Genomic DNA, 27054 nt, shown 5'->3' with positions numbered 1-27054 from the left:
CACCTGGCAGCGGGGGTCCGCCGCGTTCAGGGCGCAGACTGATATGTAAGCCGTAATTGTCGTCCTTCCTCTTCTGTTACAGCCGCGCTGCTCATCGTCTCTGAAGTCGCAGATCGCGCCATTGAGAGCATGCGCCACGGGGTAAGTCACGCTGGAGAACTTCTATTTCCATGGCGGATGTTGGGGGTCCGGCAGCCGTAGAGCACCCTAGGTGGCCATGTCACACTCCAGATAACTGGACCCTTGGAGGTCGTTCCATTTTTCGTCTTTCTCCTCGCCTCCATTTCTCCTTTTTTTAATGACGTCTTTGCTTTCTTTTTACCTTTTAATCGTCTGCGTTTTCTCCAGAGACGACTTGTCAGCATTGAGAAATCTCCTGGCCGCGCACACGTCGGCCCCGCGGGAGCCCGGAGAGTTTTCTTCTCCATCTGGACATTTTCTCATTGCAGGTCGATACGGGGCGAGATCAATAAGTCCATCAGATGTGGTCGGGAGGGTGAGCGGCTCTTATGAGATACAACTGTGAATTGACTTTATCTACTAAACCTGACGGCGGCATCGCTTCTCCCAAATCTGAGCGTGACGTAATGGCGAAATATCGGACGTCCCGCGTAGTTTACTGCCGCCCCCTTTAGGACACGTTCACACTCACTGGGACGGATGCAGAACATTTCTGCAGCGATTCTGACGGAAGCGTCTGGGAATATCGGATCCATGCGTCGCACTCCACCGGCGCGTCCGCTAGATATTATAAAACGGTCTTCTCCACCTTGGGGCACAATCTTCTTTTTTCACTTACATACTTGTATTATTGGCTAAAAATCATTTTTGCAGTTGAGTTTCATTGATATTGTTGCACCGTTCGTCTTCTGTAGCCTCTGTGCTGCACTGGCTGCAGAAAGAGTTAACTGAGAATCTGTCAGTGAGCTCCTTCTTAGGTCTGACCAGCAGCTGGTTTATCACCACAGACAGCATCAAAGTTGACTCAACAGGAAATATAGATTCTGTAAAAGCCAAATGGTTCAACATTTTTAATGAAATCCAATGATGGGATTCTAGGGTTAAGAAATATGGTTATGTCTTTTTGCTAATTGCACAAATATCTCTCTGTATGGAGATCGCCCCCAAGTGGTGGTAACTGGCAGAGGTAATAGCAGGTGCCTGGAATCTCCTAAATACTGTACAGTGGAGTACCAGCAGCGACCTCTAGGGGCGCAGGAACTTTCTATTGTGATCCTATTGCTGCTGTACTCAGTGGTGTATACTGCCCCCTGGTGGTAATGTATTATACACAGTATATGTTAGGCAATCGCATGACTAACAATTCCCTAATGTTAGGTCACTCTAATATCCAGCTATCAGGACACAATTATAGTAATGGAGGAGGGGGATATTTCTCCCAACATTCCGCTGCCGTATTCTTTTTCCGCCACCTGCTGAGCGTCTTGTGGTTGTTAATCAGACGAGTTGCACTGTGCTGTCAGATCATTAGCGGCTCCGCAGCACAAGCGATGACTTTATAATCACATTTATCGATGCGATGGCGGCGAGGACTTGGTGAATCGTCTTCTCTTGTGTTGCAGGAGAATCTGCAGAAGTTGGTCCAGATCGAGTACAGCGTCCGGGGACAGCGCAGCCTCCTCCAGCCGGGGCGAGTAAGTACCGCGCCGCCGCCATCCGCACCGGTCAGGAGCAATCTGATCTACTCTCCTATTATATCGAGACATAAAGCACCTGGGCCCCTCCTGATGAGCGACAGCATACCGGGGTCTTAAAGGGGTTTTCTGGGATCTCCGCACATTTCTGCAGCCAACTGCATCGTGACAGTGTGCACTGCGCCCAATATCACCAGTCCCGGGATTTTCAGTGCCGGTCGCCTGCTGCTCATAGTCCTATTGCTAGAAGCGTCCGAGACTTGTCACAGCCGGTGACCAGCACGATCCTTGTACACAGACATGACCGGCCTATCACAGTGGGAATACAGGGGATTCATGACAGTGGGCAGATTACACAGAATCTGCTGCCACATACTGTGGAGACAAAAGAATGAAGAATCAATGACGCTGACACTCGGGGTGCAGGATAATGACGCTGACACTCGGGGTGCAGGATAATGACGCCGACACTCGGGGTACAGGATGATGACACCGACACTCGGGGTGCAGGATAATGACGCTGACACTCGGGGTGCAGGATAATGACGCTGACACTCGGGGTGCAGGAGAATGACACTGACACTCGGGGTGCAGGATAATGACTCTGACACTCTGGGTACAGGATAATGACGCTGATACTCAGGGTACAGGATAATGACACTGACACTCGGGGTGCAGGATAATGGCGCTGACACTCGGGGTACAGGATGATGACACTGACACTCGGGGTGCAGGATAATGACGCTGACACTCGGGGTACAGGATAATGACGCTGACACTCGGGGTGCAGGATAATGACGCTGACACTCGGGGTACAGGATGATGACGCTGACACTCGGGGTGCAGGATGATGACGCTGACACTCGGGGTGCAGGATAATGACGCCGACACTCTGGGTACAGGATAATGACGCTGATACTCAGGGTACAGGATAATGACGCTGACACTCGGGGTGCAGGATAATGGCGCTGACACTCGGGGTGCAGGATAATGACGCTGACACTCGGGGTGCAGGATAATGACGCTGACACTCGGGGTACAGGATGATGACGCTGACACTCGGGGTACAGGATAATGACGCTGACATTCGGGGTACAGGATAATGACGCTGACATTCGGAGTACAGGATAATGGCGCTGACACTCTGGGTACAGGATAATGACGCTGACACTCGGGGTACAGGATAATGGCGCTGACACTCGGGATGCAGGATAATGGCGCTGACACTCGGGGTACAGGATAATGGCGCTGACACTCGGGGTACAGGATAATGGCACTGACACTCGGGGTGCAGGATAATGACGCTGACACTCGGGATGCAGGATAATGACGCTGACACTCAGCAGGATAATGGCGCTGACACTCGGGGTACAGGATAATGACGCTGACACTCGGGGTACAGGATAATGACGCTGACACTCGGGGTACAGGATAATGACACTGACACATGGGGTACAGGATAATGACACTTGGGGTACAGGATAATGACGCTGACATTCGGAGTACAGGATAATGGCGCTGACACTCTGGGTACAGGATAATGACGCTGACACTCAGGATGCAGGATAATGACGCTGACACTCAGCAGGATAATGGCGCTGACACTTGGGGTACAGGATAATGGCGCTGACACTCGGGGTGCAGGATAATGACGCTGACACTCGGGATGCAGGATAATGACGCTGACACTCAGCAGGATAATGGCGCTGACACTCGGGGTACAGGATAATGACGCTGACACTCGGGGTACAGGATAATGACACTGACACATGGGGTACAGGATAATGACACTTGGGGTACAGGATAATGGCGCTGACACTCTGGGTACAGGATAATGGCGCTGACACTCTGGGTACAGGATAATGACGCTGACACTCAGCAGGATAATGGCGCTGACACTCGGGGTACAGGATAATGGCGCTGACACTCGGGGTACAGGATAATGACGCTGACACTCGGGGTACAGGATAATGACGCTGACACTCGGGGTACAGGATAATGACGCTGACACTCAGGGTACAGGATGATGACGCTGACACTGGGGGTGCAGGAGAATGACGCTGACACTCGGGGTGCAGGAGAATGACTCTGACACTCTGGGTACAGGATAATGACGCTGACACTCGGGGTGCAGGATAATGGCGCTGACACTCGGGGTACAGGATGATGACACTGACACTCGGGGTGCAGGATAATGACGCTGACACTCGGGGTACAGGATAATGACACTGACACTCGGGGTACAGGATGATGACGCTGACACTCGGGGTACAGGATGATGACGCTGACACTCGGGGTACAGGATGATGACGCTGACATTCGGAGTACAGGATAATGGCGCTGACACTCTGGGTACAGGATAATGACGCTGACACTCGGGGTGCAGGATAATGACGCTGACACTCTGGGTACAGAATGATGACGCTGACACTGGGGGTGCAGGAGAATGACGCTGACACTCGGGGTGCAGGAGAATGACTCTGACACTCTGGGTACAGGATAATGACGCTGATACTCGGGGTGCAGGATAATGGCGCTGACACTCGGGGTACAGGAGAATGACTCTGACACTCTGGGTACAGGATAATGACGCTGACACTCGGGGTGCAGGATAATGGCGCTGACACTCGGGGTACAGGATGATGACGCTGACACTCGGGGTGCAGGATAATGACACTGACACTCGGGGTACAGGATGATGACGCTGACACTCGGGGTACAGGATGATGACGCTGACACTCGGGGTACAGGATGATGACGCTGACACTCGGGGTACAGGATAATGACGCTGACATTCGGAGTACAGGATAATGGCGCTGACACTGGGTACAGGATAATGGCGCTGACACTCGGGATGCAGGATAATGGCGCTGACACTCGGGGTACAGGATAATGGCGCTGACACTCGGGGTACAGGATAATGGCGCTGACATTCGGGGTACAGGATAATGACGCTGACACTCGGGGTACAGGATGACACTGACACATGGGGTACAGGATAATGACACTCGGGGTACAGGATAATGACACTCGGGGTACAGGATAATGGCACTGACACTCGGGGTACAGGATAATGACACTGACACTCGGGGTACAGGATGATGACGCTCACACTCGGGGTACAGGATAATGACGCTGACACTCGGGGTACAGGATAATGACGCTGACACTCGGGGTACAGGATAATGACACTGACACTCGGGGTACAGGATAATGACGCTGACACTCGGGGTACAGGATAATGACGCTGACACTCGGGGTGCAGGATAATGACGCTGACACTCGGGGTGCAGGATAATGACGCTGACACTGGGGGTACAGGATAATGACGCTGACACTCGGGGTGCAGGATAATGACGCTGACACTCGGGGTGCAGGATAATGACGCTGACACTCGTGGTACCGGATAATGACGCTGACACTCGTGGTACCGGATAATGACGCTGACACTCGTGGTACCGGATAATGACGCTGACACTCGGGGTACAGGATAATGACGCTGACACTCGTGGTACCGGATAATGACGCTGACACTCGTGGTACCGGATAATGACGCTGACACTCGTGGTACCGGATAATGACGCTGACACTCGGGGTACCGGATAATGACGCTGACACTCGTGGTACCGGATAATGACGCTGACACTCGTGGTACCGGATAATGACGCTGACACTCGGGGTACAGGATAATGACGCTGACACTCGGGGTACACTGATAATTTTGCGCTCGCTTGTCTCGCACGCTCCGGTGCACTTGGTGCTGGCTGAGTGTAAATGATCCTAGTTTTAGCGGTAGTTGGATTGCCGGCAGCCGTCGGTCATGTGACGAGCGGACGCTTCGTTCTTTTGCTCGTCATTCTTCTCTTTCTATTCTCACAGGAGTTTGTTAAGGAGGGGACGTTGATGAAAGTGTCTGGGAAGAACCGTCATCCTCGTCACTTGTTCCTGGTAAGATCCATGTCTGAGCCGCGCCACAAAATGGCGATATTCCATAAATAACAGAGAACATCTGATAATCCGCCACGTGCACAATCCGGTCACTGTAATCACTATTTAGGCAGTTTTCTTTTATGTCATCGCGCAGACGTTACATTCGTCTCCAGAGATCTTTACTGCAGCGGATTTCTTCTTGCAGGGAGATTTCCCGGCTCCGTCCCTCCCCGTGTGTCCAGAGTCAGCAGTGGGTTCGGGCCGTCCTGGGCCTTGTAGTCCCTTCCAGGCATTCCTATGTAAGAGCATCCTGGCAGGAAATTTACCCGCGCTCCTGGGGCCGATTTCCTGATTCCAGACTATTGTTTACTGGGATGTTAAAAGTTCTCAGATAGAAAACAAGGACCCTTCCCTGACCCCAGCAATTCCGCACCGCCCCGGACCCTTATCTGACACTTCCAAGAATCGCTCCACAAAGGCGGCTTATAGCGCAATATGACAAGGTAAAGCCTCGGCCTTGGAATAAGCATCAACTGTGATCTTATCACAGATGAAAGCGGCGTAATCCCAGAAACAGCGATCAGACGTAAGTCTAGGTGGTAACAAGTAACTCTGTATACAGGGAGCTCCCCCTAGTGGTGGCTGCAGACAGGATCTTATCATGTATTCTGTACACAGGGAGCTCCCCCTAGTGGTGGCTGCAGACAGGATCTTATCATGTATCTCTGTATACAGGGAGCTCCCCCTAGTGGTGGCTGCAGACAGAATCTTATCATGTATCTCTGTATACAGGGAGCTCCCCCTAGTGGTGTCTGCAGACAGGATCTTATGTATCTCTGTATACAGGGAGCTCCCTCTAGTGGTGGCTGCAGACAGGATCTTATCATGTATCTCTGTATACAGGGAGCTCCCACTAGTGGTGGCTGCAGACAGAATCTTATCATGTATCTCTGTATACAGGGAGCTCCCCCTAGTGGTGGCTGCAGACAGGATCTTATCATGTATCTCTGTATACAGGGAGCTCCCCCTAGTGGTGGCTGCAGACAGAATCTTATATATCTCTATACAGAGAGCTCCCCCTCGTGGTGGCTGCAGACAGGATCTTATGTATCTCTGTATACAGGGAGCTCCCCCTAGTGGTGGCTGCAGACAGGATCTTATCATGTATCTCTGCATACAGGGACCTCCCCCTAGTGGTGACTGCAGACAGGATCTTATCATGTATCTCTGTATACAGGGAGCTCCCCCTAGTGGTGGCTGCAGACAGGATCTTAGCATGTATCTCTGTATACAGGGAGCTCCCCCTAGTGGTGACTGCAGACAGGATCTTATCATGTATATGTTTCACGACAGCAATAGTAAAAATTTATTATTTTTGCCTACTCTGTCTCTAGAAGGGGGATCAAGAAGATAGCAATAATCATTTACCTTCTCGATAGATCAAATTCAGTAAAATAAAGAGATAAGATGAATAATAATAAAAAAATATCAAACATAAATAAGAACTGAATGAAGATAATAGTTAAAAACTTCAGTGAAAAATCAGTAGTGACTTTCATCATTTCCCCTTCTAATAATGAGTTTGTATCGGCCCTTTCCCCATGATCATCCCCAGATTAAGTCTCCGTTTTTGTGGACTTTCTCCGCTGCTCGGGGAATCATGACCATCGTCGTCATCCATAACTCCACAGCCGATGACACGCTCATTAAAATAATCCCCCTCCCTCCTGTGCAGACCGTGAAAAATGGACTCAATTAATACAGATGACATGAAACTGGAGGAGAGCAGATTACTGCTGAGCTTGCAGGGAGCAAAGTGTGCATTAAAACAGTGGCTTGCAGAACTACAACTCCCAGCATGCTCTTGTAGCCTGTATTATTACAGCACTTACGGGTGACGGCAGAAGAGCTACAAGCAGCGATTTTCCCAATCAGTAGAACCTGGAAGCTCCATGCCATTAAATGGCAATCCATTCATTTAATAGAAGTCATGTAATGCTTCTCCAGTCCTCTGGGGGCGCTGCAGAAGAATTAAACACTTGCTGCAAGTTTATCTCAGCGATCACGGCTGATCACTTAGGGTCTAAGCAGCGGCTCAGCGTTAGGTGAGCCTATTCTTGGGTGATACTTCTTCCAAATGAGCTGGCCCTTTAAATGGATATTCCAAATAATAATAAAAAAAAATGTATAGCACATCCACACAAGGGACAGTTACGGGGGTCCCGCGGATGAATAGAAGGGGCATAGGCTTCTATGAGTGGCAGATTGTCACCTCTTATGATGTGATTATTGGCAATATCTTAAAGGGACACTCCCGCCAATATTTACAACCCTCCTATGTAATTTCTTAGTAAATAAATTGGATTTATCTGCAATGAGAAGTCACCGCAGACTCCTGTGATTTATCTGATCCCTCGTAAACACCAGCGGTGAGCATTTACGCGGCGCGGATCATTGATTGTTATGTGATCTATACGTCGGCCGCTTCCGCGGAGGATCCCGGGATCGGCCGGGCGGAGATGTCGCCGATCAGATTAATGTCAGCAAAGAATGTAATTCACAAAGCAATAAGTAAAGTGAATAAACCCTCGCCGGCCCGTCATCCGTCACTGGCCGGCCCGTCATCCGTCACTGGCCGGCCCGTCATCCGTCACTGGCCGGCCCGTCATCCGTCACTGGCCGGCCCGTCATCCGTCACTGGCCGGCCCGTCATCCGTCACTGGCCGGCCCGTCATCCGTCACTGGTCGGCCCGTCATCCGTCACTCGCCGGCACATAAATCCCCTCGGCCTTTGGCGTAAGACGGCGCCCGGCCCGGGATGATTGACAAGTCCGGCAGCGCTGCCTGTGCGCTTATTACATACGAGGACATGCATTATTTACACGGAATATTGTGTATAACGATGCGGCGCCGCAGCCAAGGTCACAGATGGCGCTGGGGGTGGAGTCGCTCCGAGAAAAATTCACTTGTGGCTTCTATAATAACCAAAATTTCCATGCGGCCGTCCATCACCGCCGGCACCGCGGATCGCTCATGGACACGGCGCTCCTGACATGTCGGATCAGGGGAGTCTGTATGGAGATGGGAGTGAAGGGCGGCGGCGGCAGGGGGCGATCTGTGGTTATAAGATTTATGACTTCGGATTAAAAAAAAAAATAATTTCCAGCAATGAGAAGGATCGATCGCCCCTACATGGATACATCACAGAAATGGTAACATGATGGGGGCTGAGAAAGCGTGTCACACAGAACAGGATTACATACAGCAGCCCAATAGGACGCTGTCCCTTTAAAAGATTTTTCCCCATTGTAACCCTTTATACCCGCACCCCTCACCGTATATTACAGGCTTTATTTCCCTCCTTAGATGAACGACGTTCTGCTTTACACCTACGCACAGAAGGACGGCAAATACCGGCTGAAGAATACGCTCTCCATCCCTGGGATGCGGGTACGTGGCCCCCAATCTGGAACTGCACGGATTGTGCAGTCCCATGTAAATTATGGAAATAGTGGAAGTTCGTAATATACCTTGCACATCCGTTCCTTACTGCCTAACCTTTTACACCCAGCGGATAAATCCCTGTAGATACTTTATGCTAGTCACAGATGAGGGTTTGTTACAGCTGCAGCCGCTCTCCCCCCTTGTGATATTCATTGTGCTCTGTATGTAGTAAATGTGGCATTTTTCGTTCCCGTTTCCTCCCCTGTAGGTGAGTCGACCGATAGTGGAGAACGCCCAACACGTCCTGAAGATCGAGTGCATGGAGTGCTGCCTCATGTTATCCGCCAGGTAGTACGGCGCCGCAGACGGGGGGGGGGGGGGGGGGGACACGGATCCTGCAAACACTGAGCTGCTCTGTGGCCTAAACTCTAGTCACAGCCAAAGCTGCAGTAGTCACAGAAAACCAGCAGCTCTGGATGTAACTGGAGTATTACGCACCATATATAATGTCTCATATGATTATATACATATATTCTCTTTATGCTAAGATATAATTTCCCGCTGTTGGACCCCCATCAATCACGAGCACTGGGGTCCATAGCCCCCCTATTTCTCTTAGTCCCATAGGCAGTGAATGGAACGATAGTGCACAGGCTAAACCTCCACTCAAATGGGGGACTGGGGACCCCTGTGTTTGTCGTCAGTGGGGTCCCAGTCGTCCGATATCCTATGGATAGGCAATAAGTTGTAACCTTGGCATAGTTCTACAGCTTCTTATTCCTCTTCTACATTCTCCTTCTTTTCTCTGCTTGCTGTCAGTAAATGGAAGCATTGCTGAGCCGAGAACCCGCTGACGATTGGCTCCAATTGTATCCTCTCTGTTTAGTAAACACCTGAGCACCGACACATTGTGACAAACTGTCAGCAGAATCATTTGCTCACACTATTTATTCATTTTTAGTGCACAAATATGGAGGGTTTGTTTGTTTTTTTTTTTCTACCTTAAAATGCAATCAGATTTTTTATGTGTATTTTTTCAGGCTCAACATAAAAGGCCAAAAAAGGAAAAACAAAAAAACAAAAGTACAACAAGCGTCTTTACACTCACACCCACTCTGCTTCAACTGGTAAATGCAAAAAAAAATAAAAACTGCTATGTGGGAACATGGACTGATGCTCCTGTGTGCTGACAGCAAGCAGAGGTGGCGGCCGGCCTGCAGCGCCTCCGTTCACACGGACGGTTGATAACGGGTGATCTCATCTATAAATACATTTCTGGCCGTCTCCTCGGGCAGTAGTTCTGCTCCAGAGCTCGTTACGTTTCCACCTTCTGAACGTTCCGCGTGTGATCCGGCCGCTGTGACCGCCGTTACTTTTGTGAAAGGTGGAACCAATTTGCACATCAGTCACCTCCGGAGGCCGGCGGACATGTGTTTGCTGCGCGCGTTGGCAGCTGACGATGTGCGATTATCACCCGGAGCGGTGAAATGATGCAGAGACGGCTGCGGACCCCGCGAATACCGCGCTCCGCTAATGAAATCTGTAGGTGATTGTTAAGCCGCACCGTACGTTTATCCCCGTGAAGCCGCTGACAGGTTATTACCTCGCCATCTCTGCAGACACCAGAACCCACTAATGATATCTTATATCCGGGAATTCATCTTATCACTCACATCTCATGATGCTCTGCACTGTGAATGTGTTCAGCCAGAGCCTCCTGATTCATGAACAGAATGCTAGAACAACAGTGAACGGAACGGGCTCTTTCACACGTCAGTGTGTCCGATACACGCCAGGGTTTTTCTACTACCGGGAATATCAGGACTCGTGAAAGAGACCTAAACGGCCTGGCTGCCTAGCCCAGAAATGTGAACAATGCACAAAATAGTGTGTGAGCCCACGGAACACAACAAAGTCTGTTTTTCATTAGTTCTGGATCCTACCTGCCCTTTATCTTTGTAGACTGTATGATACAATGGGTTTGGGTCTTGTCAGGTCGCCTTGTCGTGGCTGATGTGCTCACACATTAGTCCGTGCGTTCCCGTCATTCATTTCATGTAGTTGATATTTACAATGTAAAATCTCCAGTGGGGCCCCGGGCCCCCAATTATCACAAGTGGCCTGGGCCCCCTGCTCACCGCTCTGTCCTCTTCTCCTTGGCAGCTCCTGCTCAGAGAGGGACGACTGGTTCAGTGGCATCAGCAGAACCGTGCAGGAGTATTACAAGGCGCCGACTGTATCCGTCTACAACAACGTGGAGGTAAGTGACGGCTCTGCGCTTGCGCCCAGGAAATGCGAGCGTTCACGTGTGCAAGACCCTCACTCACTTTTAGTTCTGAGCCGCCATCACCCCACACATCATTACCATCTCTCTTGCACTGACTTCTTCTTTATACACAGCAGCCATTGTGAACGGTCAGAGCTGCAGTGTAAAGCATAGGGGAGAACAGCACAGCAGCCTGAGCCTTGGATGAGAACATACTTATCTTCTGACAATGCCGTGCGGTGGATTACTTGTCTTCTCCACACCGACCGTCGATGATAAATGGACATTTCAAAGGTGTCTTGTCCTAATCTCTGGCCATCGCTTCTCTATGCTTTACACTGCAGCATTGCTTGCATTGATTATACCCTTGGGTCCCATTGTGTACGTTGTCACCTGGGTGGATGAAGAATGGGGTCTAGTCTCAGATTTTGACATTGCATTGACTCTAGAAGCCATATTTAATAGGGACAATGGAATTGGTGACTGTTCCCCTCCCCCATTTATTTCCGTGCCCATTCACGCAGTTTAGTGACCGGTCAGGTCAGAGGAGCGGTGTGTATCCTCCCTGTGAATATCCTGCTGATCAGAGTGTTGATCCCTTTTCTGCGGCCGGTCGTGTAAGGAATGATCTCTTGCTCGTCCCTTTGTTTTCCCCATGAGAACCTTTTTTTTTTTTACATTTTTACACATGGAAGTAGTGATATGGCGGTATAGGATCTTGTCTCCTGATAAAATTGACCCCTTTTTTGTAGAGATCCGATGTGCCAGACATGAGAAATCCAGTACAGAAGCCATATGCAGATCAGGCTGGAAGTGCACTGGGGGCGTGTCAATGCACTTGGACGGCTTCTTCCCTTGACACGCCCCCAGTGCACTTCCAGTCTGATCTGCATGTCTTCTATGCTGGATTTCTCATGACTGGCACATCGGATCTCTACAAAAAAAGGTGTCAATTTTATCAGGAGACAAGATCCTATACCGCCATATCACTACTTCCACATGAAAAAAATCACTTTAAGGAGATTGTCCTGCGGCTTTAAATGTTTTTCTCGCTTTACCATTCCGTCCACCGCTCCTAGATCTCTGCTAATCTTTGTAGCCTGATGATGATGACATGTGACCGCTATAGTCAGCGATTGGCTGCAGCGGTCACATTTCACAAAGTGATTGCTGGATGCCTGAATCAGTAGGGAGACATTTATTCAGGTATTTTATACTTTTTTTTTTAAGCTTTTGAATAAAAAAAAAAAAAAATGTAAGGAGCCAGAGCTGTCCCCCTTTAATTGCCGTATATCAGTGCAGTTTGTTACAATGTATCAGTGCAGGAGAGAGAGGGGGAGAAATTTACTAAGCAAAACGAGCCAGAATCCTCACTGAAATTGGGGAAACATTCCTTACGCGGCTCGGGCAGATTTACTCCGGACCGCAGAGTCGCATTCATTAATGGCGCAAAATATTGATGGAAAATCATCCAAGAGATGAAGGAGAAGAAGATAAGATTCATCAGATCGCTGGGTAGTGATCAGCCTGACGTCCGACCGTCCGAGAGGAATCATGAATCTGTCCCGTCGTGTTCAGGACCTGATACATTGTAACAAAATGCAGATGTGAGAAGTAACAGATCAGGATCATTGTTTATGTGCAAACAAGAATAATTCCTGGTCACTGACAGCAAGCAGAGGTCTTTCCAATAGCGATAGTATATCCGCTCCCAGACACGGGGATGGCGCCTCCGTCATGGTGGATAAGAGTCGTCTTTTCTTTCCTCGCAGATGAGGGAACGATTAGGACTGTTCCTGGGGGAGCGGCCCCCCAGTGTGGCGCACGTGTCCCACGTCATGATGTGCATGAACTGCGGCAGCGACTTCACCTTGACCCTGCGACGTCATCACTGTCACGCCTGCGGCAAGGTGAGAGCCGGAGATCGAGAACCATTAGCTCAGGGTGTGCCAGTGACAATCCGGAGGAAGACAGAGACGCCGCTGTCAGAGGATGAAAGATGGAATCAGATCACAAGTGGATACATAGCAGATACATGGCGATCAGAGCCCTCATCCCATCTCTGCCGTCTATTTCACAGATCGTTTGCCGCAGTTGTTCAAGGAACAAATATCCTTTGAAATATCTGAAGGATCGTCCATCTAAGGTCTGCAATGGCTGCTACGCGGAGCTGCGGAAAAGAGGTGAGCACGGCTATCTGTACCACAGCGCCACCTAGTGGCAGACTATAGCTAGTGCACATCACCACCTAGTGGCAAACTATAGCTAGTGCACATCACCACCTAGTGGCAAACTATAGCTAGTGCACATCACCACCTAGTGGCAAACTATAGATAGTGCACATCACCACCTAGTGGCAAACTATAGATAGTGCACATCACCACCTAGTGGCAAACTATAGATAGTGCACATCACCACCTAGTGGCAAACTATAGATAGTGCACATCACCACCTAGTGGCAAACTATAGATAGTGCACATCACCACCTAGTGGCAAACTATAGATAGTGCACATCACCACCTAGTGGCAAACTATAGATAGTGCACATCACCACCTAGTGGCAAACTATAGATAGTGCACATCACCACCTAGTGGCAAACTATAGATAGTGCACATCACCACCTAGTGGCAAACTATAGATAGTGCACATCACCACCTAGTGGCAAACTATAGATAGTGCACATCACCACCTAGTGGCAAACTATAGATAGTGCACATCACCACCTAGTGGCAAACTATAGATAGTGCACATCACCACCTAGTGGCAAACTATAGATAGTGCACATCACCACCTAGTGGCAAACTATAGATAGTGCACATCACCACCTAGTGGCAAACTATAGATAGTGCACATCACCACCTAGTGGCAAACTATAGATAGTGCACATCACCACCTAGTGGCAAACTATAGATAGTGCACATCACCACCTAGTGGCAAACTATTGGTACTGCAGGTAACTGCAGAAATCCTTTACTGCATCACTTCTGGATTACATTTTATTTTCTCTATATATCTCTGTAGCATCAGTATGTTCTGCAGCACTTTTCAGATGGAATAAATCCTCAGTAGAAATTATTAGGATGATAAAACAGCCCTGGAGGTGAAGCCTCGGCTCCCTGTGATGCCGTTTTCAGGAGTTTTAGCTCGTGTCTGCTCTGACTTCTCTCTGGTTCATTGTCATTAATAGATCTTGCATCAGCGAACACTTCCTCGCCGCCGTCTCCGCGGTCGGCCGGCAGCGCCTTTACATCGATGCTCCACAGTTTTCACCCGTCTGCCTTCAAGAGACACAAAAAAGTCCCGTCAGCTCTGATGGAGGTAGGGCCAAGGCTGTCTGAGAAAAGGCAAGAACTCTGCGTATTGTGATGTGTCCTCTGTATTGTGGCATCAATGTCATTCAGTGCGAAGATAAAATGTCTGAAATACTCTGTGCTGCTGTGCATCTTTCACCAAGTAACCTACAGTCTGAGACCCCCACAATGTGCTGATAGGAGGACTCGGGCACCCACTAGAACAGGGTTCCCCCAACTCCAGTCCTCAAGGCCCACCAACAGATCACGTTTTCAGGATTTCCTTTGTCTCAGTGACCTATGTTTGTCTCCATGTCCTTTCTTATAAGTAAATCCTGTCACTATGACACATAGTATTGTCAAATTACAAGACAAACTCTCCTGAAATACTCTGTGCTGCTGGGGAGCGTGCTCAGAACAAAATAGAACCACACGACTGAAAATAAGAACTGCAGGAAAAGATTCAGTGGTAACAAACTGACAATGGCGGCTCAGTCCTAGGATCCGGCACTCGGAGAAGGTTATTACACTAATGAAGTTCTCAATGCAAAAGATAAATCACAGTTAAAGTGACAAACATTTTATGGCAGCAACGAGAGCAGACGACGCGTCCTCAGAGCTGTATTTTTTATTTCTGTAAAAGTGCATTGTCTCCTATTAATGACAAATACAGAGATAAAGACTCACAAACTTCTGTTATATGGTAAAGTACAGCAAGTCACAAGCTACATAGAAAGTTACATCCTGTATTATACCCCAGAGCTGCACTCACTATTCTGCTGGTGCAGTCACTGTGTACATACATACATTACTGATCCTGAGTTACCTCCTGTATTATACTCCAGAGCTGCACTCACTATTCTGCTGGTGCAGTCACTGTGTACATACATTACTGATCCTGAGTTACATCCTGTGTTATACCCCAGAGCTGCAGTCACTATTCTGCTGGTGCAGTCACTGTGTACATACATTAGATTACTGATCCTGAGTTACCTCCTGTATTATAATCCAGAGCTGCACTCACTATTCTGCTGGTGCAGTCACTGTGTACATACATTACATTACTGATCCTGAGTTACATCCTGTATTATACTCCAGAGCTGCACTCACTATTCTGCTGGTGCAGTCACTGTGTACATACATTACTGATCCTGAGTTACATCCTGTATTATACCCCAGAGCTGCACTCACTATTCTGCTGGTGCAGTCACTGTGTACATACATTAGATTACTGATCCTGAGTTACCTCCTGTATTATAATCCAGAGCTTCACTCACTATTCTGCTGGTGCAGTCACTGTGTACATACATTACTGGCTCCTATTTAGGGCCATGGTAGGTGGTGCGGTTGGTTGTTTCACTATGTGGTTGTCTTGTTTTAGTTAAAGGTTTAATAAAGGTTATATTTTATATAATTTATATCTGACATTAAGCTGATGTAAGGCTCCTGGATAGTACAATTGATTTTTGACCTTTTTCATATTAACTCCTACATTTTTAGACACCCAGATCCGATAAGAGGTAAACAATAACTAAATAGAGGTCGCATTAACCTCTAGTGAGAGCGCAGTCCCCCAGCGGCCCACCAGGGGGCAGCAGCTAATATCTGTATCCGCTCACATGGACGTTGATTAGCGCTTCTACAAATTAAGCACCTGGCAGGAATGTGAGCGCTAATTAGCATATTCATGAGCGCAGACTGAAGGAATATATCTAATTGTACCCCTGGGAAATATGGAATTACGCGCCTCTGCCTCTCCAAGCGTAGCGTAGGACACGTCTCATAGCGGCTTTTTAGTAGCACACACATTGCGCCGATGTGCGAAGCAGCTGGAAGGTAGAAGATATGGAAATGTACCGTCAGTGATGTGAGAAGAGTCGGAGGACAGCACTTCATCATCGCATAATGAAGATCTCTCCTTGCTGTCAGTGAACGGCTCAGGGTGTGTGCACACGCTGCGGATTCTGCTGCGGTGTACAGTACCATTATTCCCTATGGATATTAAAAACCGCAGTGCAGACGGTGCGGATTTTTCCGCGGTTTCAAAACCGCAGAAAGAATTGACATGTCAGTTCTTTCTGCGGATTCCGCTGCGGTTTGCCATCTCCTCCATTGTAGAGATGAAAAACCGCAGAGCAATCCGCAGGTCTTTTGACCTGCGGATTTTACAAAATCCGCGCGGCCAAATCCACACCCCAATCCGCAGCGTGTGCACACACCCTCACTGCACCCGATGCCCAGTAACTACTCCCAGCATCCCCAGGGGACCGCCTGGGAGTTGCAGTTGTGCAACAGGTGGAGAATGTCCTATTGGATACAATGTTGGGAATGTTCCTGTCATTCTTGTTACAATGTATCACTCTGGAGTCAGAGGATGTCCAGACCGGATGCAATTGTAACAAACCCTCCGCTGTGTGGCAGCGGCGTCATATTGGCTATTTGATAACTAATGGTTGAATCTTCATTTTAATGGCACAAGAGGAGGAAACTAGCCGCCCGATTCCTCTGGAGCCGCTTATCTTGGGCGGAAAAACTTCTTCTAGAAATCAGCCTGACATTGTCCGGACTCTCACGTTAGACTTTCTTATAGCGTCTGACGGAAGATTTTCTATTGCTGGAACTGGGAAGAATCAGCTAGAACCTGTAGGGAAGGGGTCAGTAATCTCCAGCACTACAACTCCCAGCATGCCCTGCAGCCATCACAGCAGGTTGGGAGTTGTAGTTTCACACCAGCCGGAGGTTTCGGATTCCCGCTATAGGGGAGTCCAGCACCATTCATCTACAGCCGTGTTCTCACTGTCCGTACGGCGCCGCTTTACCAATGCGGATTATTCTTCAGTCATTTCTCAGCCTCCTAACCTTTGTTTTATTCACAGGCCGCAGCGTCCGGAGAGAGCGCCTCCATTACTGGTTATTTACATCGGTGCAAGAAGGGCAAGAAATACTGGAAGAAACGCTGGTTCGTTATTAAGGGCAAAGTGCTATACACGTACACGGCCTGCGAGGTGAGGGGGCGCTCATCACCTGACAGTGTGAAAACATATCCCACATATTACAGGGGGGGGGGGGGGGGGGGGGGGGGAGTCTATATGCTCAGCCCCGAACCCTGCGCAGCGGAGAAGCATTGGGAAACTGCTCAACTAGTCATTCCCTGCAGAAACCTAAAGCATCTGAGGTATCGTCCTCAGCCGATAATACACACGGGAGCTGAGGGAGCCCAGGCCAAAATGGAATCGGAGGAACATTTGCAAAGAAATCCCCACTTCTATGAAAATAAAGCTTAAAATGTGTCCTGCAGTCCCATGCAAATGAAGCTTAAATGGGTCCTCCAGTCCCATACAAATAAAGCTTAAAATGTGTCCTTCAGTCCCATGCAAATGAAGGTTAAAATGTGTCCTCCAGTCCCATGCAAATAAAAGTTAAATGGGTCCTCCAGTCCCATGCAAATAAAAGTTAAATGGGTCCTCCAGTCCCATGCAAATAAAGAACAAAGAGAGTGAACGGATATGTTCTGGAAAACCCCCTTACTTATAGTATAATGAAAAGTTTTGCAACTTTCTAACAAACTTTTGTGGTGCGATTCCCCCTTATATCTACAAGATCGCCGCTTGCCGTCGGTGCGCGGGAACCTTCTTACTTCCATCTGTAGGAGCATGGCACTTCTCACAGCTGAGGGTTTGTCACAATGCTCTGTGAGCCAACCAGACCAACAGCACCAATCTCTCCTGTCCTACCAGTTTGTTACAATGTGTCAGTGCAGATAAACGTTCTCCGTCTGGACAGGATACACGGGATGCGAACAAGAAACGTTACCATTCACTGACAGCAAGCAGCAATATTAGAATCCCTGCAGTGTGGGGGGCAATAGCCGGCCCCTACCCGCGATGTCCCCTCCGAGACACCCATGTAGCCATTCTGGGTAACATCTTATTTGCGTCCCGTGGTTTGATCTCCATTCACATCTGTCTTGTTTGATTAAAGCCCCCAGGGAAAGTGCACCCCCCCGGTGCCGATTCACATTATTTTTTCTTTATCCTTTTCAGGACAAAATTGCCACAGAAAGTTTACCCCTATTAGGTTTCCACATTGTGCCCGACAACTGGGACCAGAACCCCAAACTGGGCACGGTGTTCCAGCTTTACCACAAGCAGTCCCTGTTCTATAACTTCAAAGCAGCAGACACCAGTGCAGCCATCAGGTACCACCGCGGCCTCCGCCGTCTCCGGTCGCTGCTGCTGCCTCTCTTCTTTATCTGGTCTATCCTTGTCTTCTAGAGGAAATAGTCCCAGAGCTACTGAACAGTCTGTGGCAGCCAGAGCCTGCTGGGAGTTGTAGTTTCACAGCAGTTGGAAATCAATGAGCCAACAACCCTTATCAAGCCCCCTAAGAGCAGTGGAGTGGGGGGAGCCGAGATCAAATATTCAAAGCTTAGCTGCAGTGTCAAAACGTGCATGCTGTGACATCCCGCTGCTCGAGACCCTCACAAAAAGCCCAAAAGTGTTGACTGCTGCTGGAGTCACACCCAGAGGCGACGCCAGGAGCCAGGCATCTTGTATCTGCAGAAATCAAAAAATACACAAGTTGTGTGTATACAGGTCCAGTGCAGAGTGATGTGTCTCCATGGTAACTAACAATAACATTCTGCAGACCGATTGCACAATTATAGGGGATAATTAATCCAGTATGCAGCAGCAAGCTCATTTCCCCTTTTAAGGCATATGTGCGTATAAAAATGTTGGGCTTAATAAACGCTCCCGTAGTTGCACCATTCGCTGGCACTTGCTGCAGGGATCCCTGTCTTTTGCTGCGGGGATCACCATCTTTTGTTGCGGGATCACCATCTTTTGTTGCAGGGATCCCCGTCTTTTGCTGTGGGGATCCTCGTCTTTTGCTGCAGGGATCCCCGTCTCTAGCAGTGTGTGCAGAGCAGATTTGTCTTAGATCCACCCTGACAGGCGATTTTCCAGATCTGGCTGTCACTGTCGAGTTCACAGGGCTTCATCTTCCATCCTTATTCTTTCTTTTCTCATTTCCTTTCTTTTCTTGCTGCTAATTTTTTGCCAAATGTTCAGTGTCTCTTTATTCCTACAGGTTGCAATACCACAAGTCCTAGAATGCACTGACTTGCTGGGATTTGTAGTTCTGCAGCCCCTGACAGCGCTCAGGTGGATGCACCGCTTCTCTATGGCTTGTAGACAATTATCTATAACTGGCATTGAGACCAATGAGGTTTATCATTCACCGGAACGAGAAGCGATCTGCACCATTCTGAATAATGGACACCATTGTGTATTAACCCTTTATATACCTCATTACTAAACTTTTCAGCAGTTCCGACGCTTTACCACCGGTCGGTCTTCATTACCTTTGCCCAATAACGCTCTCCTTCTTGTCTCTTGCAGGTGGGTTGAAGCCATTAAAGCCGCGTCAGTGTTATAGCATTTGCTCTCCGCAGACTTCGACCGACTGACTTCATTATCAGAATGTAAATTCAATTATTTCCAGTAGCAACTTTTTTTTTTAATGTAAAAAGTGGAATCCGTGGCAGCGCCCCCTGCTGGCTGGACGCCTCCGCTCTCTGGGTCTCCAGTGGAATGTATTGTGGGTGCCAGCGGCATCTGCTCCCTCGCTTCCGACGACCTTTCAGTTTGCAAAACAGCCTCATTATTACCCCGGGGGGCTCTCTGCTCCTCTCCGGACCCCCCTGTTTACACTTGCCAGGTGACTTGCATTTAAGCAGGCAATTTTATATGATTTTTATCGGCCTCGCTGGAGGCAGGTGCTGGTTGGCCGTGTCCAGGAGCGGCTCTACATCTACCATTACCATGGTGGGATCTCCACCCGTGTTCTGTGCCGATGATGATCCGTTGTCACATGCCTATAACAGGATGTTCTATAAATGGCGGAGAGCCCCTTTAAGCAACTTGATTAACCTCTAGGAGACAAATCTAGCAAACCTCTGATTGTTCGTGTCATATTCTCATATCTGGGTGATGTAATGGAGGTCTGACCAGCCGGCACTGATTGTAATCACCCCCCAGCTTTATATAAGCCCCCAACATCAATAAAACTGGCATACTCATGCACCAGGAAGCTCAGGATGAACGTCACTTCAGGCCCTGCACAGGGGCAGAACTAGGACAATGCTGAATATGTTGCTGCAATCCATGAAAGCTCACACACCCTGGATGTCATGCTGGATCTAGTAGTCCCCCACATTGCAGACCAGGCTAGTTTCTCCGACATACGAGCTGTGCCGCGCTGTTTACAGAGAACTCGCTATCCTTTACAATACGAAAAGCCTTAAAACGACTCGTTGGTTCTTTGCATCAGATTCAAGATAAAACAAACAAACAAAAAAATGTACAACCAGATTCACCTCGTAATAAGAATCTGTAAGACATATGTGTAGGAATAAAGATGTTTAACAGTGTTGTCCTTATACGTGTGTGCGTGTTCCTTTAAATTGACAAAAAGCAAATCTATTGAAAAGTGCAGAAGAGATTAATAAAATATTCAAAGTGTAAAAAGCTGCAAAGTGTCCGCACATAGCAGTAACTGTTTAGTTCTTGCCTCCATGCTTTACATTACAGCTTTGCTTCCTTACCTACACACAGCAAGAACGCTATACACAAAAGTATCTAACACACACACACAAAAGAGAATGGAAAGAAAAGACCAAAAAGAAGAGAATCCGGAGATCTGCCGCTGGCAAGTGACCAAGATCTGTGCACAAACACTTAGCGTTTACTGATCGTGGGAACGTACCCTGCAGCTTGGATGCTGTATACATCAGCCGCGTCAAACCCGCAGTGGCCAGATGTTACAGCATAGTGGATGGGATTTTATGAAATCCCGTCTCCACTATGCTTGCAGGGACGCCTCCGGCTTGCCTGCGTACACGCACATGTGGCACGTCTTTTCAGACCGCAGCAGGTCTATTCATCTTGTGGAGAACGCTCAGTCTCCGCAAGATAAAGTCACCCATACAATGTATAAGACACGGTGATTCCACGCGGTTCAGTGATCACATGCGGATTCACCTGCGCTCAGAAGCCGGCAGCGCTAGGGACGGAGAGGACGTGCGGCATTCAAAACGCTGCCTAATACTGACCGTGGGAACATACCCCTATAGGTCAGGGCACGCAAACACCTCAGATGCTTCTCCAAGTCCTACTTACACCACCCTGACACCTCTGCTTATAGTACCAATATAACTACTATAATACTGCCACTATGTACAAGAATATAACTACTATAATACTGCCTCTATGTACAAGAATATAACTACTATAATACTGCTCCTATGTACAAGAATATAACTACTATAATACTGCCCCTATGTACAAGAATATAACTACTATAATACTGCCACTATGTACAAGAATATAACTACTATAATACTGCCTCTATGTACAAGAATATAACTACTATAATACTGCCTCTATATACAAGAATATAACTACTATAATACTGCCCCTATGTACAAGAATATAACTACTATAATACTGCCCCTATGTACAAGAATATAACTACTATAATACTGCCCCTATGTACAAGAATATAACTACTATAATACTGCCACTATGTACAAGAATATAACTACTATAATACTGCCCCTATGTACAAGAATATAACTACTATAATACTGCCCCCTATGTACAAGAATATAACTACTATAATACTGCTCCCTATGTACAAGAATATAACTACTATAATACTGCCCCTATGTACAAGAATATAACTACTATAATACTGCCACTATGTACAAGAATATAACTACTATAATACTGCCCCTATGTACAAGAATATAACTACTATAATACTGCCCCCTATGTACAAGAATATAACTACTATAATACTGCTCCCTATGTACAAGAATATAACTACTATAATACTGCACCCTATGTACAAGAATATAACTACTATAATACTGCCTCCTATGTGCAAGAATATAACTACTATAATACTGCCCCCTATGTACAAGAATATAACTACTATAATACTGCCCCTACGTACAAGAAAATAGCTAATACTGCTCCCTATGTACAACAATGTAACTACTACAATACTGCCCCCTATGTACAAGAATATATACCTAATATAATACTGCCCCCTATGTACAAGAATATAGCTAATATAATACTGCCCCTATGTACAAGAATATAACTACTACAATACTGCCCTCTATGTACAAGAATATAGCTAATATAATACTGCCCCTATGTACAAGAATATAGCTAATATATTCTTGTACATAGGGGGCAGTATTATAACTAATATAATACTGCCCCCTATGTACAAGAATATAACTACTATAATACTGCTCCTATGTACAACAATATAACTACTATAATACTGCTCCTATGTACAAGAATAAAGCTAATATAATACTGCCCCCTATGTACAAGAATATATACCTAATATAATACTGCCCCCTATGTACAAGAATATAGCTAATATAATACTGCCCCCTATGTACAAGAATATAGCTAATATAATACTGCCCCCTATGTACAAGAATATAACTACTATAATACTGCTCCTATGTACAAGAATATAACTACTATAATACTGCTCCTATGTACAAGAATATAACTACTACAATACTGCCCCCTATGTACAAGAATATAACTACTACAATACTGCCCCTATGTACAAGAATATAACTACTACAATACTGCCCTCTATGTACAAGAATATAGCTAATATAATACTGCCCCTATGTACAAGAATATAGCTAATATATTCTTGTACATAGGGGGCAGTATTATAACTAATATAATACTGCCCCCTATGTACAAGAATATAACTACTATAATACTGCTCCTATGTACAACAATATAACTACTATAATACTGCTCCTATGTACAAGAATAAAGCTAATATAATACTGCCCCCTATGTACAAGAATATATACCTAATATAATACTGCCCCCTATGTACAAGAATATAGCTAATATAATACTGCCCCCTATGTACAAGAATATAGCTAATATAATACTGCCCCCTATGTACAAGAATATAACTACTATAATACTGCTCCTATGTACAAGAATATAACTACTATAATACTGCTCCTATGTACAAGAATATAACTACTACAATACTGCCCCCTATGTACAAGAATATAACTACTACAATACTGCCCCCTATGTACAAGAATATATACCTAATATAATACTGCCCCCTATGTACAAGAATATAACTACTATAATACTGCCCCCTATGTACAAGAATATAACTACTATAATACTGCCCCCTATGTACAAGAATATAACTACTATAATACTGCCCCCTATGTACAAGAATATAACTACTATAATACTGCCCCCTATGTACAAGAATATAACTACTATAATACTGCCCCCTATGTACAAGAATATAACTATTATAATACTGCCCCCTATGTACAAGAATATAACTACTATAATACTGCCCCCTATGTACAAGAATATAACTACTATAATACTGCCCCCTATGTACAAGAATATAACTACTATAATACTGCCCCCTATGTACAAGAATATAACTACTATAATACTGCCCCCTATGTACAAGAATATAACTATTATAATACTGCCCCCTATGTACAAGAATATAACTACTATAATACTGCCCCCTATGTACAAGAATATAACTACTATAATACTGCCCCCTATGTACAAGAATATAACTACTATAATACTGCCCCCTATGTACAAGAATATAACTACTATAATACTGCCCCCTATGTACAAGAATATAACTACTATAATACTGCCCCTATGTACAAGAATATAACTACTATAATACTGCCCCTATATACAAGAATATAACTACTATAATACTGCCCCTATATACAAGAATATAACTACTATAATACTGCCCCCTATGTACAAGAATATAACTACTATAATACTGCCCCCTATGTACAAGAATATAACTACTATAATACTGCCCCTATGTGCAGGAATATAACTACTATAATACTGCCCCTATGTACAGGAATATAACTACTATAATACTGCCCCTATGTACAAGAATATAACTACTATAATACTGCCCCTATGTACAGGAATATAACTACTATAATACTGCTGTTTCTATTTTGGTCTTTATCTCTTCTCCCTTACGCCTCAGAACTACTGGAACAGCATGTATACAGTTGTGGCCAAATGTATTGACACCCCTGCAATTCTGTCAGATAATACTCATTTTCTTCCTGAAAATGATTGCAAACACAAATTCTTTGGTATTATTATCTTCATTTAATTTGTCTTAAATGAAAAAACACAAAAAGAATTGTCCTAAAGCCAAATTGGATATAATTCCACACCAAACATAACAAAGAGGGTGGACAAAAGTATTGGCACTGTTCGAAAAATCATGTGATGCTTCTCTAATTTGTGCAATTAACAGCACCTGTAACTTACCTGTGGCACCTAACAGGTGTTGGCAATAACTAAATCACACTTGCAGCCAGTTGACATGGATTAAAGTTGACTCAACCTCTGTCCTGTGTCCTTGTGTGTACCACATTGAGCATGGAGAAAAGAAAGAAGACCAAAGAACTGTCTGAGGACTTGAGAAACCAAATTGTGAGGAAGCATGAGCAATCTCAAGGCTACAAGTCCATCTCCAAAGACCTGAATGTTCCTGTGTCTACCGTGCACAGTGTCATCAAGAAGTGTAAAGCCCATGGCACTGTGGCTAACCTCCCTAGATGTGGAGGGAAAAGAAAAATTGACAAGAGATTTCAACGCAAGATTGTGCGGATGTTGGATAAAGAACCTCAACTAACATCCAAACAAGTTCAAGCTGCCCTGCAGTCCGAGGGTACAACAGTGTCAACCCGTACTATCCGTCAGCGTCTGAATGAAAAGGGACTGTACGGTAGGAGACCCAGGAAGACTCCACTTCTTACCTCGAGACATGAAAACGCCAGGCTGGAGTTTGCCAAATCTTACCTGAAAAAGCCTAAAACCGAAGAATGTTCTCTGGTCAGATGAGACAAAAGTAGAGCTTTTTGGGCAAAGCATCAACATAGAGTTTACAGGAGAAAAAAAAGAGGCAAAGAAAAGAACACGGTCCCTACAGTCAAACATGGCGGAGGTTCCCTGATGTTTTGGGGTTGCTTTGCTGCCTCTGGCACTGGACTGCTTGACCGTGTGCATGGCATTATGAAGTCAGAAGACTACCAACAAATTTTGCAGCATAATGTAGGGCCCAGTGTGAGAAAGCTGGGTCTCCCTCAGAGGTCATGGGTCTTCCAGCAGGACAATGACCCAAAACACACTTCAAAAAGCACTAGAAAATGGTTTGAGAGAAAGCACTGGAGACTTCTAAGGTGGCCAGCAATGAGTCCAGACCTGAATCCCATAGAACACCTGTGGAGAGATCTAAAAATGGCAGTTTGGAGAAGGCACCCTTCTAATATCAGGGACCTGGAGCAGTTTGCCAAAGAAGAATGGTCTAAAATTCCAGCAGAGCATTGTAAGAAACTCACTGATGGTTACCGGAAGCGGTTGGTCGCAGTTATTTTGGCTAAAGGTGCCAATACTTTTGTCTGGCCCATTTTTGGAGTTTTGTGTGAAATGATCAATGTTTTGCTTTTTGCTTCATTCTATTTTGTGTTTTTTCATTTAAGACAAATTAAATGAAAATAATAATACCAAAGAATTTGTGATTGCAATCATTTTCAGGAAGAAACGGAGTATTATTTGACAGAATTTCAGGGGTGTCAATACTTTTGGCCACATCTGTATCTTGAACTGTCCTCCCACCTATCCTCCCCCTCTTTGACCGGTTACAATCTGGCTTCCGACCGCATCACTCAACTGAAACTGCCCTAACTAAAGTCACTAACGACTTACTAACCGCCAAGAGCAAGCGACACTACTCTGTCCTCCTCCTCCTGGACCTGTCCTCTGCCTTCGACACCATGGACCATTCCCTCCTGCTACAGACCCTCTCATCTCTTGGCATCACTGACTTGGCCCTATCCTGGATCTCAACATACAGTGTCTCCCTCTCACACACCACCTCCTCACCTCGCCCCCTGTCTGTCGGTGTTCCTCAAGGCTCTGTCCTAGGACCCCTACTCTTCTCCATCTACACCTTCGGCTTGGAACGGTTCATAGAATCCCACGGTTTGCAGTATCACCTCTATGCCGATGACACGCAGATCTACCTATCTGGACCTGACCTCTCCTCCTTACTGACTGACATCCCACAATGTCTGTCTGCTATCTCAGCCTTCTTCTCTGCTCACTTTCTCAAAATGAACATGGACAAAACAGAATTCATCATCTTTCCCCCATCTCACTCTACCCCTCCACCAGAACTATCCATCAATGTCAATGGCTGCTCGCTTTCCCCAGTCCCGCACGCTCGGTGCCTTGGGGTGATCCTCGACTCTGCGCTCTCTTTCAAAAAACATATCCTAACCCTCGCCTCCTCCTGCCGCCTCAAACTCAAAAATATTTC

The 27054-nt window shown here is 46.6% G+C and overlaps 1 protein-coding gene and 1 long non-coding RNA gene across 3 annotated transcripts in view; one reads left to right on the top strand and one right to left on the bottom strand.

Moving 5' to 3' along the window:
• The window catches only part of FGD5 (FYVE, RhoGEF and PH domain containing 5), a 107838-nt gene extending 86810 nt beyond the window's left edge, over positions 1-21028 (top strand). The window contains exons 10-21 of one of the 2 annotated variants that reach the window (XM_073574978.1): positions 83-141; positions 1584-1655; positions 5535-5603; positions 8952-9035; positions 9298-9377; positions 11193-11289; positions 13068-13205; positions 13376-13478; positions 14484-14614; positions 17463-17591; positions 18630-18784; positions 19989-21028. In XM_073574978.1, coding sequence (XP_073431079.1) covers positions 83-141; positions 1584-1655; positions 5535-5603; positions 8952-9035; positions 9298-9377; positions 11193-11289; positions 13068-13205; positions 13376-13478; positions 14484-14614; positions 17463-17591; positions 18630-18784; positions 19989-20025 — 1154 coding nt within the window. In that variant the 3' untranslated portion in view covers positions 20026-21028. The remainder of the gene's footprint in view (positions 1-82; positions 142-1583; positions 1656-5534; positions 5604-8951; positions 9036-9297; positions 9378-11192; positions 11290-13067; positions 13206-13375; positions 13479-14483; positions 14615-17462; positions 17592-18629; positions 18785-19988) is intronic. The other variant, XM_073574979.1, reaches the window with a different exon arrangement.
• The window catches only part of LOC141088802 (uncharacterized), a 35744-nt gene that overhangs the window by 7146 nt on the left and 1544 nt on the right, over positions 1-27054 (bottom strand). The gene's annotated exons all lie outside the window — the stretch shown is intronic.

Source organism: Dendrobates tinctorius, unplaced genomic scaffold, assembly GCF_039654945.1.
Source record: "Dendrobates tinctorius isolate UK_male_01 unplaced genomic scaffold, ASM3965494v1 ptg000041l, whole genome shotgun sequence".
In the NCBI taxonomy this organism is placed as follows: Eukaryota; Metazoa; Chordata; class Amphibia; order Anura; family Dendrobatidae; genus Dendrobates; species Dendrobates tinctorius.
The sequence above is the reverse complement of the archived record's forward strand: the minus strand, read 5'-3'. Positions and strand labels throughout refer to the sequence as shown.